Source organism: Lithobates pipiens, unplaced genomic scaffold (genome assembly GCF_037356315.1).
Source record: "Lithobates pipiens isolate NorthernLeopardFrog02 unplaced genomic scaffold, aLitPip1_a1.2 Scaffold_18, whole genome shotgun sequence".
NCBI classification, from domain to species: Eukaryota; Metazoa; Chordata; class Amphibia; order Anura; family Ranidae; genus Lithobates; species Lithobates pipiens.
In genome coordinates, this window is record NW_027507758.1 from 564,713,939 (window position 1) to 564,727,621 (window position 13,683).

General features: G+C 42.6%; 1 protein-coding gene across 18 annotated transcripts in view; it reads left to right on the plus strand.

Annotated features, from left to right (window-relative positions):
• Positions 1–13,683, plus strand: part of OTOF (otoferlin) — a 529,099-nt gene that overhangs the window by 380,664 nt on the left and 134,752 nt on the right. For all 18 annotated transcript variants that reach the window (XR_013276955.1, XM_077488986.1, XM_077488987.1 and 15 more), the window contains 4 exons: positions 740–802; positions 1,747–1,831; positions 1,917–2,076; positions 7,606–7,792. Coding sequence is in view for 17 of the 18 variants with exons in the window: in XM_077488986.1 (XP_077345112.1) it covers positions 740–802; positions 1,747–1,831; positions 1,917–2,076; positions 7,606–7,792 (495 nt within the window). In the remaining variant the exon portion in view is untranslated. The remainder of the gene's footprint in view (positions 1–739; positions 803–1,746; positions 1,832–1,916; positions 2,077–7,605; positions 7,793–13,683) is intronic.

Consider the following 13,683-nt stretch of genomic DNA (forward strand, 5'->3'; position numbering starts at 1 on the left):
GAAAACTTGGTCCGTCGGATACTCCGACGGAAACAGTCCGATGGAGACCACACACAGTCGGATTATCCAACAAAACGGTCCGATCGGACACATTCCGACGGAATCTCCGACCGTGTGTACAAGGGCTAATAGCCACTGGCAATAATCGCATGTAAAATCTGACCTATCAATCTGATGATCAATCCATCAACTTGGGTACAATAATCCTGCCCATACATCGTTTGAACTTTGTCCTGTCCCTGCTGAACCAGCCAAAATTTGGACCGTCTGTGGTCAGCTTAAGGGTTGCACTCCTCCCGACCACCTACTGTATATAAGGGGCAGGTTTTCCCTTTAGTTTACTTGTCTTAGCGAACAATGCTTACAGTACTGTATCTATAGATGGATCTATAGATGAGCGTTGTCTCCCTAGGGCAGAACTAGAGCACCTCCCCCTCTTCTCTCCTGTATAACATAATGGGAGGTGTTCTTCAGTTCTTAGAGGGAGCTGGGAATAATGCTAAAGGAAAAGTGACAGGGGGCAGACAGCACAGAAACTTACAAGCTCATTGGATTTCTGGCAGAATCAACTTTTTTTTAAAAAAATGATCAAACAGATATAAAATATATTTAATGGCATATATAACAGATCACAAGGAAGCCCATAAGATACATTCATTGTTAGGGTTTAAATATGTGTATCTCTGCATTCTGTTATCTGAATTCCGTCTCTTATAATCAATGTCTCTGCTTCCCACAGTACTTCGTATTTGATTTCCACGTGCCTCCGGATGTGATGTTCGACAAAATTATCAAACTGTCAGTAAGTAACAATGTTTGCCGTTCCCTATCGACATAAAACACTGAGCAGTGTGGTGAGCGATCACTTCTGCCATCAGCACAAACACATTTTACAACCTCAGTTGGCTTCATGCGAGGCTCCAGGGAATATTGATTTTATTTCTCAGTGTTCACCAAGAATGCGGAGCGATATTTATGCATCCAATAATGAGTATGGTGGCTTAGTTTGAGAAGAAAAACCTGGAAAAAAAGGTGTCTCTTATGTATCATATCAGTTTGTATTAGAAAAAGATTGAGGCTAGAGTTACTAGGAGGAATGACATCCGCAGCAGCCCAATTTACCTGTCTGTGATGTCCATTTTTTTCCTATCTAGAACAGATAGTGCAAGTCAAATGAAATATTCCCTTTTATCCTGGGAATTAAATTGGCAGTAAACACTTGCTGAGATTGTGATCCCAAGTCTAGCCAAAACTTTTTTAATTTGTTTTGTATAGAGCAAGTTTTTCTACAAGCTGTGTCCCTATTGGGGAGATTTCCCATCACTTCTTGTCAGGCAGAATGGGCTGGCCCCTTAAAGCCCCTTCATATCTGTCTGGTGTGCTGCAGTATGTTACTGCACAAACATTATTGTACGTTATTTCATATACAGGTAAATTATTCATTTTGAATGGGCTGCCAACGCACAACGTGCACAGAAAAATAGAAAAATCTTTTTTTTAATGCGGCGTATCACAACTGGTTCCCCTCTGTGTGGTTTGGTATGCTACAATGCACATGTGTTGGGGTGTGTATCGAAGGCGCTTTGAAGTTTCGTTATCTCAACACATAAGTATGAAGCCAGCCTTAAAACTTCAACACTCTTTTGTTTATTGTTAAACATAGAGTGAATAAATAAAGTAAAAACTTGGTCTGTGAACGGTATTTGTTATAATTTACTGTATATGTGGCTTTTTGCTTTCCCATAGGTCATCCACTCCAAGAATCTCCTGCGCAGTGGCACATTGGTCGGATCCTTCAAGCTGGATGTGGGGACGGTCTATACACAACCTGGTATGTCCTTGTAGGCTGGTGCCTAAGATATTATTTAACTTTGTAAATCCATGTTTAACTTCCAACTCTTGCATCATCATTCTAGAACACCAATTCTACCACAAATGGGCCATTCTTTCTGACCCTGATGACATCACAGCGGGGGTTAAAGGTTACCTGAAATGTGACATTGCCGTCGTTGGAAAAGGGGACAATATAAAGACACCTCACAAAGCTAACGAGACTGATGATGATGACATTGAAGGGTGAGTGTCCCAGCCCTTGTACCTGGCCGCTTCCCTCTATGTTCCCTATTTTGGTGGCTTAATTTTTAATTTGAGGTTTCTGTGTGGCACTATGAGACTTCTGCAACACATTTCATGGTGTCAGCTGTTTTAGGCTAAAGAAGCCATGAAAAGAACCTTCTAACATTTTAAAAATGGAATTCAGGCCCACCAGGGGAACCACAGCATTGGATAGTGGGATGGTGGCTGGGCAGCAGATAGCTTTGGAGTTGGGACTTATCTTTGAGGTTGGAAAAGGTAAGCCCCTGCTAACAATGTTGATTTGTGACCCTCTAAAACTATTAAAAGAGGAAGTCCAGATTAGTAAATCCAAGTTGGATTGGTGGTAGACATTGACCTTTATAATCCCGAAACCTCTGGGTGGAATCCTACTGTTATTGGTGACTCTGGAAGTCCTGGCTGAACCCTTGCTGTTATTATGAGGTTTCCCTGGCACGTGGGGAGGTAGGGGGTGGTTAGATGGAGGCCATTGGGCCCGCTCTGAACCAGCTGCGGGTCTTAGACCAAACATCCCATGTATTTTTGGTGACAGCATACCCCACAATCGTTCTTGGGGATGGGAGGCCAGTAGATTAGACTCCACACCTCCCAGACTCTTCCCACCCCCGAAAACCCCTTGTCATTACATGGCTGCCCATTCCAAGTGAGCCCACAACAATCTCCCTATTCCAGAGATCTCCCTCTTTGTGTATATGTCCCTGTTCAACCTATGTACTTTTAAAACGACTTCTATACGACTTTGTGCAGCCGGTGGGTTTTACACTTTTACAAATTGTTGGACTTGTTATGTTTAATGTTTCTTGTTGTTCTGCAAATAAATACTGATTATACAAAAAAAAAAGGAAGTCCAGGTATGGACATTTTTACATAACCATGCATATATGTAGGATCCCTGTAAAAAAAGTTTTGCCTTTAGTTCGACTTTAAGTACTTTCCCTTATACTGGCTTTTTAAAATTATAAATGCCATATTTAGAGGCTGCATGAGAAGTTTGAGGCAATAAAACACTTGATAGGTAAAATTATTTTTCCAGAGGTCTATACATCAGACCAAAAAAGGACAACTGGGGAGGAAAGAAGGATGGAGGGGTTTGACAGAAGAACAATCCCTTCTAATGAGGGACAGTAAGGAGCTATGCCTAAAGGTTAATTAAGAATCTGATAATCTCAGCAGGAATGAGAGTACGGCTTCCTTTACATCCATCTAATGTCTTATCTGTCATTATCTTGTGTCGTAGACGTAGTCTCCCTCCTTCAGATGTAAGTCACATGCACTACATGAAATGAGGCCACTGCATGGCACACCTCATTAAATCCGGTGTATCTGTCACTTCATTATCACCAGCCCCCAGCCTTCATTAAGTCCATCGCTTACCGCACAGAAATGTTAAACTGATTGAATTACCCCGATCGTTTTGTTTAATGTCAATGTTTCATTACAGTCACCTCACTAACATAAAAACATAAAAGTGTTGCCGAAAGGGGAAACCTCGCTTTTTCTGCAGGCCAATGCAACCGGTTGACTTAGAGAAAGTAGAAATCCAGGTTTAATTTCACTTGAAATAGTTTATTTCATATAAGAACTCCCTTCAGGACTGGTTTATCCTGCTTTATATAACATTTGAAATGGAATTATATGATCCCATCCCATGCCTCCAATAGAAGAGTAGTTAGGTATGTAGAACATGTAAATCCTGCCCTCCTTAAGCTTCTCAATCCTCTTCATCTTTATAACATGAAGAGGGGGACCTGATGCGCTGTTTAGAAAGGCTTCAAAGCCATCTTGTACATCTGGGAGCCCCCACAGCTCTCACATGTCTCACCAGGGATTCTGCTAGAGGACAAAATGACAGCTTTGAATTCAGGATGGAGTAAATAGCTAAGCTTTGTGTAGACTGTGGCAGACAGAGTTAAGAGGCTATGCTAGAATAAATACTGGTTAAAGCATTATAATAAAAATAAGACAATCACTGTAATCTTAATGCAAAATCAAAAATCGAAAAAAAATTTTGATAGCATTGTAGCTTATCAGTTCTCAGATGTGGTGGCTGCATTCGTTTTATTTTTTTAGGCTTTTTTTTCTTTTGTTTTTATCTGGCGATCTGCCCAGTCACACATTTTCTGTCCTATGGTGACAACACTCACTCAGCGTAATATGGAGGAGTGGTGTTGTCTCTCTAGGACAAGATTTCAGCACACAACCCTGCCTGCTCTTACGTCACAGGGAGGGGTGTTATGTAGTCTACAAAGAGAACAGGGAATGATGCTTGCTAATTGAAAAGTGTCCAGTACAGGTAGACAGCACAGGAAGTCATCAGCTCACAAGGTTTCTGGCATGTGTATTTTTGCATTGATGGAACAGATAAAACAATTTCAGTGGTGCACAGTATTCACTGATGCATACCACCCAACAGAGGGGCTTAATCATAGCGATACAGCACTGGGACCTCCTCTACTGATATGTTTCACCCAACAATGGGCTTAATCGTAAATATACAACATTGGGACCTCTTCACCGATATGTTTCAACTAACAATGTACTTAAGCATAGAGATAAATCACTAGGACCTCCTCCATTGACATGATTCACCCAACAGCGGGCTTAACTGCAGAGATTCAACACAGGGACCTCCTCCACTTGCATGTTTCACCTGACACTGGGCTAAATCATGAAGATACAGCACTGGGACCTCCTTGACTGACATGTTCCACCCAACATCAGACTTATTCATAGAGATACAACACTGAAACCCCTTCCATTGACATGTGTCACCCAACCGGATGCTTAATTGTAGCAATTCAACACAGGGACCTCCTCCACTGGCATGTTTCTCCTAACACTGGGCTTAATCATGGAGATACAGCACTGGGACCTCCTCTATTGACACATTTCACCCAACATCAGACTTAATCATAGAAATACAACACTGGGATCTCCTCCACTGATATGTGTCACCCAACAAAACTGATATGTTTTAACCAACGATGGAGTTAATCATAGGGGTGCAACACTCAGACCCCCTCCACTGACTTGTTTCACCCAACAGCTGGCTTAATTGTAGAGATACCACACTGGGATCACCTTCATTGACATATTTTACCCAATACTGGACTTAATTGTAGAGCTACAACACTGGGGCCTCCTCCACTGACTCTATTCACCCAACACCAAGCTTAATCATAGAGATTCAACACTGGGACCTTCTCCTCTGACTTGTTTCACCCAACACATGGCCTAATTGCTTTAGCGATACAATATTGAGACTTCCTCCACTGACACATTTCATTCAACACCTGGCTTAATTGTAGAGATACGACACTGAGATCTCCTCCACTGACATGTTTCACCCAACTCTAGGCTTAATCATAAAGATACAACATTGAGACCTCCTCCATTCGCACATTTCACCCACCACTAGGCTTAATCGTGGACATGCAACACTGAGACTGCTCCCACTGATGCATTTCAGGGCTAGTTGGATCTAGACTGTTTTAACAAAAAATAATATTTTTATTATTTTCACTGTGACAAGCTATTGAAGCTAAGTGATGTTTTAATGTCTCAGTGGTTTTCATGGAAGAGGTTGTACAGATGTGACGAGACAACAAAACTTGGAAAGTACATATACATCACTTAAACAGATCATACATTCCATCAGTCAGACACAACTGACAAGAAAATGGTTTTAGTAGGCGTTCTCAAAGAAATTATCCAAGAAACAATATTGCAGATGCTTCCCATGTGCTATTACATTGTTTTAGAATTACTGTATATCTAAAATGACCTCCAACATTTAGCACTTTAATTCCTTATATAATTCTCAATATACATTCTGCATATTTTACATGAAATGGATAGGATATAACATTAATAATGTTCTTTAGAATTCCCTGAATGCACAGTTCCTGTCCTGCAACTGCTGTGAACTGCTCTGTTCAGCGGCACCAGATGCATCCAGGTTTGGGGATCCAGCAGCCATTGCTGGACACAGAGAACACTGAGAGTTATTAAATATTCTAATTACCAGTACAATAAAAAAAAAAATTAAGAAGTCAAAAGGGCGATGTGCTGTCATGAAAGAAGGAGGGGGACAAATATGTTAAAAAGGATTTAAAGCATGAAGAATAGGTGATGAAGCAGATATTTTGGAGGTAACAAATGTAAATAATGGACTGCAGATACATAAACATATTAATGTGTGTTAAATCCTGAACTGAACTTTCGGCCACAGCCTGAAAATAAAAGCACTCCGTTTGGAAGCAGTGGTGTTTCTGCAGAGATCTGAGTCTAATGCCATGTACACATGATCGGAAATTCGGCCAGCAAAAGACCGATGAGAGCTTTTGGTCAGAAAATGCGACCGCGTGTATCCTCCATCGGACTTTTGCTTGTGGAACTCCCGCCAGCAAAAGATTTAGAGCAGGTTCTCTATTTTTCGGTCGGAAAAAATTCTGATCGGAAATTCCGATCGTCTGTAGTAAAATTCCTACGCATGCTCTGAAACAATTTGACACATACTTGGAAGCATTGAACTTAATTTTCTCGTCTCGTCGTAGTGTTGTACGTCACCGCGTTCTTGACGGTGGAAAGTTCAGAGAACTTTTGTGTGACCGTGTGCATGCAAGCTAAGCTTGAGCGGAATTACATCGGAAAAGCCATCCAAGATTTTTCGGATGGAAATTCCTCTCGTGTGTACGGAGCATAAGTCAGAGCTAGAGCTCGCCAATCAGCAAAGCTCATGCTTCCTACTAATTGGCAAAACACTGGTGTCACAGAACATTATAGATTTTATAAAGAGAAAATACTACCGAAGCCGTCTGCTTTGTGGTGCTGCAAATATATCTTCCTGTCTTTAAAGTGGGGTTCCACACAAAAAATAAAAAAATTATTAAAATTCTTAAAAAAATAAAAAATAAAAACATTTGGATTTTTTTTAACTCACCTCTAAATGGCTGTTGCTAGGGAGTCCCTCGTAGTCTGCCTCCTTCAGTGCCTGGGCTGGTGACATAACTTCCCCTTGGCGCAGGAAGGGCTCAGCTCTGGCCCCTCCCTCCTGTCAGTCATCTGTGTCCCAGATGACTGTGCAGCAACTCAAGGCACGCGGCGCTGCTCGCGCATGGGCAGTGGGTACCTGGCTGTGAAGCCACAGCCAGAGGCCCACAGTTTCAATGCCGGCACTGCCGAGCGGAGGGGGGGGCGAGCGGGGCTTCGTTCCCCCGCATCGCTGGACCCTGGGACATGATGTGTCCGATTATTAAAAGTCAGCAGCTGCAGTATTTGTAGTTGCTGACTTTTAATTATTTTATTTTACGGAAACACCTCTTTAAGTCAACTGACTCATTAAAATCAATGTATTACCTGTACGATTGATGTCAACATAAAGTGCTGACATCTGGAACAGAAACTTGGAGCTGCTGATGTAAAATTCCCATTCTCACCATAGTCATATGTACATCTTCATTAAAATGATTAACACTTTTTTTTCTCCAGAAACCTGCTGCTTCCAGATGGGGTACCTCCAGAGCGTCAGTGGGCTCGCTTCTATGTTAAGATCTACCGTGCTGAGGGGCTACCCAGGATGAACACTAGTATCATGGCCAACGTTAAGAAGGCACTTATTGGGGAAAACAAGGACTTGGTGGATCCCTATGTCCAAGTTACATTTGCTGGGCAAAAGGTAATTGATATGAAAATACATAAAGTGTGGGAAATTAAAAAAAAAAACATACATATTCAGCTATCTATCTGTCCCCCACTGCCTCTAAGACCCAGAACTGAGCAATCAAACACCGCTGATCGCTCAGCTCTCAGCCTGCAGAGAGCAGGTGGATGTCAGTCTCTGCTCTCTGCTCTGTCCCCCCCCCCCCCCAGTGCTCACTGGAGTAACTGCTATGGAGAGGGTGGTAGCAGGCTGGCACAGGCTCTCAGTGGCACACTGAGAGGCTGATTCATCTGCCGGTACAGACATTTGGGTGGATCAGGATTCTTCCAGGGCCTAGAACTGGCTCTGTGACTTGAGCTGAAAGTGGGTTTTAGCCCGCTCTCCACTGAATTTGGGACACAGAAATGCAGAAAGAAGTTAACTTCTGTGACCCAGAAGAGAAGTATGGCCAAAAAAACGTCCCTTTTAAAGGGCCAGTCCAAGAAGAACTGATATTTCATTATTTGGTCGATGTTGAAGAGTTAAACCCTCTGATAGTTCCTTTCTCTTATGGACTTGCTTTGAGATCTCAGGTCTGTGCACCTCCATTATGAAGAGCTTCATCCATCCTTGCCCTGAGTTTCTGGCTTTGTACACCTCATGTGCCCACATTGAGGGGCTCCCACAATCCCTGCTTCCAAATTTGTTTAGTTTCGGATTCAATAGCTAGTTTAATCATACACGTCATAATCGTTATGTTAATATGATTCATTTTCGTAATTCGTTTTGTATATTTGCATATTTGTTGTTTGGAATTGATTCGTATTTCGGAAGTTATATCAGAAGATTGGCTATATTTATTTTAATGTGTTATTTCGGGAGATTACTTATGCGCACTGAGTCATTCCTGCTAGTCCAACCCACAAAGAGAAATAGAATGAGCTGATTGGACTATATCCACTGGAGTCGTGTGCATCCAAAAGAACGAATTGAACAAAATGAATTTTGGATTTATTCATTATGTTATGATTCAGAGATTCTGATGGATTTACCTCAATCCAACTCAAATATGATAAGTAGGAATCATCTTATTTCACTTTTATACCTGACTGTATTTATTGCAATATCTTTACATTTTATATGTAGTGCATTTTTTACAATAATGAAAAATGTTAATTGCAAAATGAAAACGAAATGGATCCGAATCAATACGGATCATTCGTTATGTCGTTATGTTATTTCGGATCCAAATGAAATTTGTTGTTTCATTATAATTTGTTTTGAATTCATTGAATTTCGTTACTATTGTGATTTGGAGAGACAGATACTTCTGAATCCCCAAATAACAAAAATGTAACCCAAATTTTGATTCATAACGAAACGAATCACACATGTCTAGTCAGGAATTATGACAGGGAGATCTCACTATTGGAGCATCTAAGGTAATACTCAGTCCACCAGGCCTAATACAACTAAAACATCACTTTTGTACTGACTGGTACTTCAAAGGAGATTACCAAAATAACCTTCCTCTATATTCATAAGATAAGATCCAGATGCATTAAAGATGAAATTACCTCTGGAGCCACTCAATCACTTCTGCGGGCAGCAGAATGTGCCCCACCCCCCTCCTCCCGCCACTAGCGCTGCCTCTCCCGGGCACTTCTCACTGATCCCAGAGACAGGCTGCGATGGCTGCACAGAACTGTAAGGCTGCTTTCACACTGCAGCGGGAGCGGCGTCGGCGGTAAAGCGCCGCTATTTTTAGCGGCGCTATACCGTCGTTTTAGCGGCGGTCTGCGGGCGCTAGGGGGGTGGTTTTAACCCCCGCTAGCGGCCGAAAAAGGGTTAAACCCGCCCGCAAAGCGCCGCTGCAGCGGCGCTTTGCCGGCGGTATTGCCGCGGTGTCCCATTGATTTCAATGGGTAGGAGCGGTATAGGAGCGGTGAATACACCGCTCCTTCACCGCTCCAAAGATGCGGCTAGCAGGACTTTTTTCACCGTCCTGCCAGCGCATCGCTCCAGTGTGAAAGCCCTCCGGCTTTCACACTGGAGTTAAAGGGGCTGTTTTTTTTCAGGCGCTACACAGGCGCTATTTTTAGCGCTGTAACGCCTGAATACCGCCCCAGTGTGAAAGCAGCCTAAGAGAGGAACTGACGTTGTTCCTCCTTCTCAGTGACCCTGGGAACCAAAGATGATGGGTTTTCTGCATTTTCGGTTCCACCTCTCTGTTTACCTGGTAAACACGCACATGAACTTTAGTGGCATCCCAGTCTTAGTCCGTAGGGTTCAATATTGAGTTGGCCCCCCCTTTGCAGCTATAACAGCTACAACTCTTCTGGGAAGGCTGTCCACAAGGTTTAGAAATGTGTCTATGGGAATGTGTGACCATTCTTCCAGAAGCGCATTTGTGAGGTCAGAAATTGATATGGACAAGAAAGTCTGGCTTGCAGTCTCCATTCTAATTCATCACAAAGGTGTTCTGTCTGGTTGAGGTCAGGCCAGTTAAATGCCTCCACCCCAAACTTGCTCATCCATGTCTTTATGAACCTTGCTTTATACACTGGTCCAAATCATTTGGTGAAGGAGGTATTATGGTGTGGGGTTGTTTTTCAGGGGATGGGTTTGGTCCCTTCGTTCCAGTAAAGGGAACTCTTAAGGAGTCAGCATACCAAGACATTTTGAACAATTTCATGCTCCCAACTTTGTGGGAACAGTTTGGGGATGGCCCCTTCCTGTTCTTACATGCGCACCAGTGCACAAAGCAAGGTCCATAAAGACATGGTTTGGAGGAACTTGACTGGCCTGCCCTCAACCCAATAAAACACCTTTGGGATGAATTAGACCAGAGACTGCGAGCCATGCCTTCTTGTCCAACATCAGTGCCTGAGCTCACAAATGTGCTTCTGGAAAAATGGTCAAACGTTCCCATGGACACACTCCTAAACCTTGTAGACAGCCTTCCCAGAAGAGTTGAAGCTGTTATAGCTGCATAGGGTGGGCCACTCTGCCATTAAAGTTCATGTAGAGGCACGTGTCCCAATACTTTTGGTAATATAGTGTATATTGGCTGTCTTATTATGCACTATTAAAACAATTTGGACTTTTACACTTTTGGTCTGGCGTTTCTTCTGCTGGTTTATGCGTTGTTCTGCACTGTGTCTCTGTGTGGAGGCAGCCATCTTCGCAGAGGCAGGGCTTTGCTTCCTTATGTGAAATCCTCCAGCAAAGAGAACAGTGAACAGCACATTAATGATATTGCCAAATCTCACTCTATATCTCCTGGAGTTGGCAGTTAGAAGCAGCAGTGCCTCAGATGATCTCACATTGCAGATATAAAGGTAGGAGTACCTTGATATACTCACGTACCAGGAAGTAAACTGCTATTTTTTCAGGAGGAATTTCAGACCAACGGTTTTTCAGGGCACTGCTTGGATATAGTTCTAGATGGTCCCTAGGCTATAACACAGTAAATCTTCAGGATTACAAATCTTCTTGAGTCCAGGCCTACTTTACGACAACATGGATACCAGCAAGCTCAAAGACTAAGTTAGCCTGCCATCCAGCGGAGCAAAGGGAATGCCAAGATCTGGGCACTCAGGATTGAAGCTGCTCTTCTAAGTCATTTTATCTGAAAAATGCCCGTGTTTGACTTCAGTACATCTGTATAAATAACAGCTCAACATAAGAACCTCAAACTTCTCACTTGCTAACGTTTTTAGAGGAATACGTACAATTCTCAGGATGTATCTCCTTTATTTCACAGTTATCATCCCTTAATGTCAGAGAACAGGAAGACTAAGACAGACTGAAAGCTTTAATAACCCCCAGATCCTGGCAGAAGCAATTATTTTATATCCCTATGGCTCAGCGCTGGCAGTTAAGGGCAGGAAACAGCGCAAATTTAATAATGTCACAACCTACCACCAGTTTTTAATTCAACCAATAAAGCATATTTCATTGGAACAAGCCTACTCCTCAAGTCTTTTCCATAAATTAACTCCGGCACAAGAAGTGTTTTAGCAATTCATGAAACGGCCCCGTATTCCTGGGAGGATTTAATGATTATATTTTACGCTGTCAGCGAGCAGAAACTACCCTAGAGTTAAATTTGTCCAACTTTAAAAGCTGGCATCAATTATGGAGGACTGGAGCAAGTCCGGAGGGGGGTGATAAGGCAGGATTGCCATCTAGTGGACTAATAGTAGTATTGCACATTAACTTCTTCATATACACTACTTATTTCCAAAATGCATTGGACCCAATAAACTATGAGCCCTGTGAGATTAAGGCTTCATGCACATGGGAGAATTAAAATACTTCTATTTACACTGGCTCATTCTACTAGTGGCTCGCAGAAATATCCATTGTATAAATTGCTTATTTCGGTGAGTAATTATGAGTGTTTATAGGCATTTAGAAGCGTATGCGCATAAACTCATTCTATTTGCTATAATAATTATTTATTCTGGCCACTGGAGTTCATTTACACGCCTACACGCCTGCTTACATGTGTTTATGCATATATGTGTGTAAATTATGTCAGTATTCTCCTCTCTGAACGCAGCTTTGGGGCATTTTAATTTTTTATGCACATGAATGCTGCTCTGAAATACGAACCTAAACGCCACAATGTGCATGGACACATTGGCTGAAATAGTGTTGCGTTCAGAGGCATAAAAAAGAAATAAAATCCCTTTAAGGCTTTGTTCACACTAGAGGGAAGGACTACCGCAATCCCATTGCCCCCTCACTGCCTGTCAAATGCCTCTGAAAAGTGATTTGAGCATGGATCACTTTTCAGAGGCATTTGACAGGCAGTGAGGGGGCAATGGGATTGATTTACTAAAACTGGAGAGTGAAAAATCTGGTGCAGCTATGCACAGAAACCAATCAGTTTCTATTTTTTTTTTTTGTCAAAGCTTAATTGAACAAGCTGAAGTTAGAAGCTGATTGGCTACCATGCACAGCTGTACCAGAGTTTGCACTCTCCCAATATGTTGCCTCCTCACTGCCCATTTAATCCCCTAAGGCTAGTCTATTCATACCTGTGGGTTTTCGTAAACATGAGCAGAATCTTGCATCTCTGCTTACAAAACACGCGAGAAACACGTGTCCCATTTGCGCTGCCATCTATTGTTTATGGCACCCCAAAAACGACAAGCAGACAGAAAAATGTGCAACAAATTCAATCTAAACGGCAAATGGCTCAACATTGGGAAAGCTACATGCAGGGGCGTACGTACAGGGGTTTGCGACCGGCCTAATGCTGCAGGGGGTCTGTCCGGCACACCTGGATGGGAGGGGTGGGGGGGGCAGCATGTAGAGGAGCCGATTCCTCCATGCAGCCTTTGAATGTCCACTTCTCCAATCCCTGCTGCAGGCAGCGGCTACAGGAAGGAAATGGAGGGCATCAATTGCTCTACATGCCACAACCACTGCCTCCCTGTCCCTTTCCTGTTGCCCCTGGGCGCCCCCTGTAGCTCTGTTGGGTTTCCCCCTCCCACCTCCCGCCGGCTGCACTGGGGGATTGGTCAGGATGGAGATCGGGGAAGGGGCCAGTAAATGTGTCATTTACCTGCCCCTTCCTTGTCTTAATGAATAGAGTTAATGATCAGTAACAATCACTGACTGTTTTTTATTAAATTTTTTTCATTCATAGCTGAGGCAAAGTAAACTGTTTACTATGCTTAAGTTTGTGAATGAACGGGAAGCTTTGTACAGAGCTATTCCTGTTCATTCATTCTGTGCTGCTGAGGCTGCAGAGATGGCGATTGAGGTGTCCTCAATCTCCTTTCTCTGTCTCAACAGTGAAACATCAGAGGTCTGTTTAGAGCCCAATGGGGGTCCTAAAATTAAAAAAAAAAAGTAAAAAATACAATTATAAAAAAAAAAATGGTAAAAAATAATAAAATAAAAAAAAGTGG